The 6800-nt window shown below is 37.4% G+C and overlaps 1 protein-coding gene across 1 annotated transcript; it reads right to left on the reverse strand.

The window, feature by feature from the left end:
• Window positions 1-781: 781 nt before the first annotated feature.
• Window positions 782-6559, reverse strand: LOC126728823 (G-type lectin S-receptor-like serine/threonine-protein kinase At1g11330). The gene is made up of 8 exons (XM_050434589.1): window positions 5239-6559; window positions 5062-5169; window positions 4767-4975; window positions 4472-4694; window positions 3419-3656; window positions 3177-3327; window positions 2830-3068; window positions 782-983 (listed from the first exon to the last, which is right to left on the reverse strand). The coding sequence occupies exons 1-8, from the start codon at window positions 6521-6523 to the stop codon at window positions 782-784; spliced, it is 2655 nt and encodes an 884-aa protein (XP_050290546.1). The 5' UTR covers window positions 6524-6559.
• Window positions 6560-6800: the final 241 nt, after the last annotated feature.

Here is a 6800-nt window from a genome sequence, read left to right on the forward strand (position 1 = left end):
TAAAATTAAAGGTATTTACCTATTTTGGCCTGTTCAATTGCTTTGAACTTTGAAGCAGGGAGGGTGAGGTCTACTACTTTGAAGCAGTTGATTTCTTCAATCTTGGAGAAATTTGGAGTTCAGGAGATGAACCCATGTCTTATCTGCCTAAGAGATCAAGGCTTTATTTAGATCATCGGTTCTTCCAAGGCCAAGACCTTCAATTGATTTAAGTTTAAAAAGTGAAGACCATGCTCTCAGGTATGCGGTCTATTTTGTAATATGAAAGTTCATTTGTTATTGGTATATGTACGTGCCACATATTATTTAGCAACTTTTGGAATAGACATTAACCCCTAATAAGCCAAAACCTTTTGTGTTAGAGAGGTAAATCATCCTTAAGTGTACCAAGTAGAGAGTCTGGTTTACTGGTTTACTTCTTATATTATAGAGAATTTGGTTTAAGTGTACGGAATAATTGGAAATTGGTTATTACCTGCTCGAGCACTGAGGTATAGTATAGAGCCCTCTCCAATAAAACTTATGAACTTCTATGGCTTCAATGGCTCCTAGTTGATGCCAATTGGGTTGGTTCCTACCACTAGCTATTGTCTTTTGCTTGGTACCTCCCTTCCTAGTGTAGTAAGAAGCAATATATATGCCATTGCCCGCTCCAACATAGAGGTTGCATGTAGAGCCCTCGCCAATACCACTTCAAAACTGTTATGGCTTCAATGGCCCTTAGCACATTCGGATGCTCCTCACACGACTAGCACCCATATCGACTATCACAATTGGAGTGCTATCCATATTGCTCCACGAGCCCACCAAACACATTGACATCGATTGCCACTTCATCTGTCACCATCTTCACCATAATAGCATTCACTTGAAATTTGTCTCGTTTGAAGATCAACTTGTCAATGTGTTCACAAAATTTCATCCACCTAGCAGTCTTTGTGATCTCATTTTCAAAATCAAGTTGGCTTGAGCCATTAGTATATCTATTATAGTTAATGCAAAATAATTTTCATATTTATTGTACATGTATTCTGTCCTCAATCATGACTTGAACCAAAGATGTGTTAGCTTTGGTGTGTAAGGCAGACCGTAGTTTTGTTTCGTTTTTTCTGCAATAAAGATTGAAGTTTATCAAAAAAAAAAAAAAAGTCATGACTTGAATCAAAGCATGTCAATTAAGGTCCTAGGTAAACTCTTTCCAGTATAACTCTCTGAAATCTCAATGTATACCCCTCTCCTATACATACAAAACATACCGAATAGAGAAGTCTTTGCATTCAGTAATTCTTGTTCATTTCCTCTATTCTTTTCTATATTCACCATAATATATTTAAAATAGTTTGTTAAAGAAAGATAAATCTTCGTAATTGTACCAACAGAAGATGGTTATATACTTTAGTTCTTAGATTGAATGTTTGACCAGGGACTCAAGCTGGAAATTAAAGGGGAACAGATGAATTTGTATTGATACCATATGAAAAAAGAAAAAAAAAAAAACTGGAATACGGAAATACAGAAATATTTCAGTTAAATTGTGTAAGATAAAATTCAATAAATTCTACTGCTTCTCTAATAAAAAGTTCATGTGCAGTGATTTAGAATATTCATTCAGTTCAATTAAATAACCGCGACATGATTATGTTCAACACGTGCTACCTATCGACCTTGAGCCACTGTAATAGTAACGTTGTTAACAGAGCATATATTTTGGCTGCTTTGAGAATACTTTGTGAAAGTTCAAAAACGTGTACAAAAACACTTTTGAACGTTTAGACCCCCAAAAACCAATTTAATCAACACACGCAATATGTTAAACAACTAGTGTGCGGAAACTTAACATATGCTATAACATGGAATTGATTAAACAACTATCTAAGCCACAACAAAATAAACCATAGCAGATAATGTAAGGGCAGAGATAGAGAGGAAGGAAGATGCAAACACAGCGATAACACCAGATATGTTATCGAAGAGGAAACCGAAGACCTCGGCGAAAAACCTCTCCGCCGCCCTCCAAGCGGTAATCAATCCACTAGAAAATACAGTTGGGATACAAGGACAGCAATAGACCCTCCAAGCCTAATCTACCCAATGCACCTAAGCCCTCCAAGCTTCTTGCTCCAACGAGGTTGCGCCGAACCTTTTTCTTTTCTAGCTTTCCGGATTCCGCTACTACACCGTAGCATCAACCAATGAATATTGGCTCCTTCCTAACTGCTTCCCAGAACTCCAAACGTCTGTCTCACAGAGATGATAATGGTGAGAACCAGGTTTGGTATAAAGGCCTCTCAAGGATTTGACAATGGAGAGGAAGAGAGTGAGGGATTTTGATGAGACTCTAAGGTAGAGATTGTGGGTAAAACAATCTGGTTTTTCTTTAGGGTTTCTCTCTCAAAATTCTCTCTGGAAGCTCTCTTTCAATCGTGGGTTAAAAGGGTATTTATACTGAAGTGGAGTGGAATGCGAAACGTCAGGTTTTTCCAAAACAGGGGTGGCTCGCGGCTTGACCTCGCGGCTTGACTAAGTCGCGAGTTAACCGTATGGCCAGTTGTCCTGTTTTGTCCTGTAGTGCTCCAGCTAGCATGACTGTTCATCTTCCAGCATGCTTGGCACGTGTGCATCTTCTGGCGGGTTGAAGCCGCGAGTCCAGCCGCGAGTCCCAGCCGCGACACTCTGTTTTCTTGCACACTCTTGAGCAATCTTCACACTATCTCACTCACTACCCTTACAACAATCCCACCTAAATACAGGGTTACTAAATGCTGAATTACAAGCAAATTTGGCACGGAATAAAGCCAATTAGATGGTTGAATAAATTCAACCTTACACTTTGTATCTAAGTCCATCTGCCTTTCAGTGTATGCTGGTTTCTTTGGACGAGGCAGATCGACAATTTCACTTTTAAGCATAGAAACAAAAACAGATGCAGTCGGCCTATCTTTAGCAAGTTCTTGCACACACAACAGCCCGACATGTATGCATCTCAACATTTCCATTTCAAAGCATGGTTCATATATCATCGGGTCTATTAATGCTACAATGTTGTCTGCATTCCACAATTTCCATGCCTGGAAAATGAAAAAAAATATAGGAATTGTTTGCACAAATACCGAAACTTATTGAAAGAAAAACAGAGCAATGGAGGTTTTCAAAAGTGAGGCAATAAGATGACTTACTAGTCCTAAAAGGGTCAGGGACTGCTCTTCATCATAAAAGCAATTAATTCTTCTTCCACTAACTATCTCTAGTAACAACACTCCAAAACTGAAGACATCTGATTTCTCTGAAAATCGCCATTCTATTGCATATTCAGGGGACATATAACCACTGAATTCCAACAATAAAACACATCCAGATCTTATCATCTCATATGTTAGTATTGCTAACAAATTAAATTTAACAAATCAAGTGTACTTACTAAGTTCCGACGACCTTTTTAGTATCACCCTGGTTTTCATTACCTCTAAAAATTCTGGCCGTACCAAAATCTGATATTTTTGGATTTAGTTCTTTATCCAACAAGATGTTACTTGCCTTTAGATCTCTATGAATAATTCTTAATCTGGAATCCCTATGAAGGTATAGCAAACCTCGACCAATTCCTTCAACAATGTTGAAGCGTTTTGTCCAATCTAGCAATTCATTTTTGTGTGGATCTAATGAATTTAATCAAAATGAAACAGGAGAAAGAACGTGAGAATTAAACTTACAAGATGAATGAATATGAAGTTTGCAAAAGTTTATTTGGTAAAATTCATCAGAAAATTATGTTTCAACTGAAGTACCACAGCAAAGAATATTGTTCCATTATCTCATAACACAGTGACAAAATATTTCTGTTAAAAAAATAACATCTAATTTGAGTCAAGGCACAAATCTGTTATATAACTCTAGTCCAGGTTCATTGTTTCTAATCGATGATACATAGAATCTAAGTAATGTAATTATAATCTTATTTGGAGTGCAAAAAAAGAAATCATAATTTAAGTATTGTAACATAGTTTACTTATTGTTAGTTTAGAATTGAGTCTACTATAAATATTCTTTAATGGGTTCGCTGTAATACATAGAGTTTAATAACAGAGATTTAGCTATCAAGAGCTTCTGTTGTGGATGTTAGTCTCTAAGGCTAAACCACGATAACTCCAGATTTACTAATACCGTATAAAAAGAGAGCAAAATTAAATTGATATATATTAGAAAATATGAAAAGGACAAATAAAGAAAGAAAGAGAAAAAGAAAGAACAAAGGGAATTAACATGGTGCACGTACTATAGTAGGATTAGGAGTACTGTACAAGGACTCTGAGTAGGATTGGATATAATAAACTCGTATTAGAGGTTTATAATAGACTTGTGACTAGGATTAGCCCTTGACATCTTTAGCAATTTCTATGCACGAAATTATAAAATTAAAAAATAAAAAGGTGAAATATTCTTGTATAAAAAAAGGGAATCAAAATTAACTAACCGAATAGAAATGCATCCAGACTTTTGTTTGGCATGTATTCATAGATCAACATCCTCTCTTCTCCTTCAACACAGCAACCAAGGAGCTTTACAAGATTCCGATGTTGGAGTTTAGATATTACCACCACCTCATTCATAAATTCTTCTAAGCCTTGTCCAGAGGTTTTGGAAAGTCTTTTTACAGCAATTTCTTGTCCATCTATTAATTTTCCTTGCGAATAAAACTCAAATAATTAACTACATATTCAAATTATTAACTACATAATTAACTACATATTCAAATAATTTACCATTACCCTATATACAGGACCAAATCCACCTTGGCCAAGCTTGTTAGATTGATGGAAGTTGTTTGTTGCACTCGCCAGCTTCTCAAAATCAAATAGTGGTAGCTCCTGGACTTCAACTTGGTTCAGATTGTCTCCAAGCATGTTTTCACTTGGAAATTGTTTATGTGCTTCTCCTCTGTTGAATAATAAAATCCCATTTTCTCTGTTTCTCCTTGCTGATTTTTACTACATTGTGAGTAATTTCTAATATATAGAAACATTTCCTAGTCCATTGTGCTGTTACTTATAGTGGAAATATTACCTTTTTGTTTAGCCATCCACCTCCACAATATGAATATGCAGACTGAAGTAAAAACTGTTCCTATGATCACGGTGATTCTGACTATTTTTATCACATCTCCCTCTGTATCTGTAAATCATAAAAAAGTATTAACTCCGCAATACCTAACAACTGGACCAGCAGTACAAAACAACTCACCGAGTTCTGAATAGGCAACACGAATGTAAAGATCAACTCCACCGCTGGAGAATTTCTGTGTGTCAATTAAGCTTCTAGTCCATGACATACAACCCGTGCCAATATCATATGCATAAGCTATACAAGAACAATTCTCTAAACACTGCTGTCTGCAATAGTCTTCATGAGCAGGTGACGAATTTGTGAGGTCTGGCACCTTCATCATTTTCAGTTTCAAAAACCCATCCATTTTGCCGGCTTCACCACCGGTACTGTTCACCCTCTCACACTGCAATGGTGTCCTCCTCACACATCCATTAGTCCAATTTCCGCTACGCCATTCTTCTGTGTTCTTTGGCACAAACCCAGGTAAACAGCTGCAAATTGGCGAACTTTGTGAGTTACAGCTTCCAAATTCCCCACACGTACCATAAACATCACACTCGCTCTGCACAGCATTCCACACAATCCCCCATTCTTTTTTCTTATAATCCCAATATCTTTCCACTATATCTCCTTCGGTAGTCAGGACATAATGAAACAAAGAATCGGTCACATAAGAACAACTGAAAGAATATGTTCCATCTTGATCCTCTACGAGACTAAATCCATCGTGAAACACCGTATCTGTTTCTGGTGTTCCAATAAAGATCCTAGTGTTCCATGGACCACTGCGCCAATGGGGGCTACCCTCTTTCCAAATGAATATTTGAGGAAGACTTTGAGGTTGGATACCACAAGAGAAGCTTCCAATGGATGGATCAGAGTGGCTTTTCCATGATGTGAACTGCACTTTCTCACCTGTTCTTACATTGGTACTAAATTTCATTGTTTGCAAGAGTGTATCAGAAGGATTTTGGAAACTCTCCCATAATTTTGTCCCTGTAGTGTTTTCTCGCAAGACTAGGTTCCCCGAATCTGAAAGCTGGGCACTTGAATTGACAACAGAGTTCGTAACATTTGATGACCAAAGAATCTCCTTTCGTCCGTTTAATAGTACAAGATTTCCATCCTCAGATATAGTAAGAACCCCAGAAGAATCCTTGAGGGGTTTATCTCTGTTAGCTACCCATTGGGCAGGTAAGACAGATTTTTTATTATACCATATTCCGAGGTAGCGATTGGTAGAATTTTCTGGGCTGAAGAATCCCAGTTTGAAAGAACTCCCATTGGAGATTATGTAGTCCGGGTCTTTGATGGATTGAAAAAATGTAATGGTGTCCGTGGCAGAGACAATTTCTAAACAAAAGCAACATAGCAAGACTAGAAGAACTGACATGTTTGTATTTCGAGGTACGAGTCCCATAACTTGTTCATGCCCCCAAACTATTCAGACCATTGTTTATAGACCCACCCATGTTGGGTGCGGGGGGGTCGGGTCCTTTAATAGGACCCATTGTATAACTCCCACATGGCTCCACATGGCTACATTTATTGTACAATGAGTATGGTTCGTGATAATAATGATTTTTTATGACCGGAGCCGTGATTGATTCTTTTTCCCACATATATAGTACAAATATTTAGGTTTGTGTGCATCACGATTTTGAATGCGAGGAGCAGTAATTTTGCTTCTTTTTCCA

The sequence above is a fragment of the Quercus robur genome, chromosome 5 (genome assembly GCF_932294415.1).
Source record: "Quercus robur chromosome 5, dhQueRobu3.1, whole genome shotgun sequence".
NCBI classification, from domain to species: domain Eukaryota; kingdom Viridiplantae; phylum Streptophyta; class Magnoliopsida; order Fagales; family Fagaceae; genus Quercus; species Quercus robur.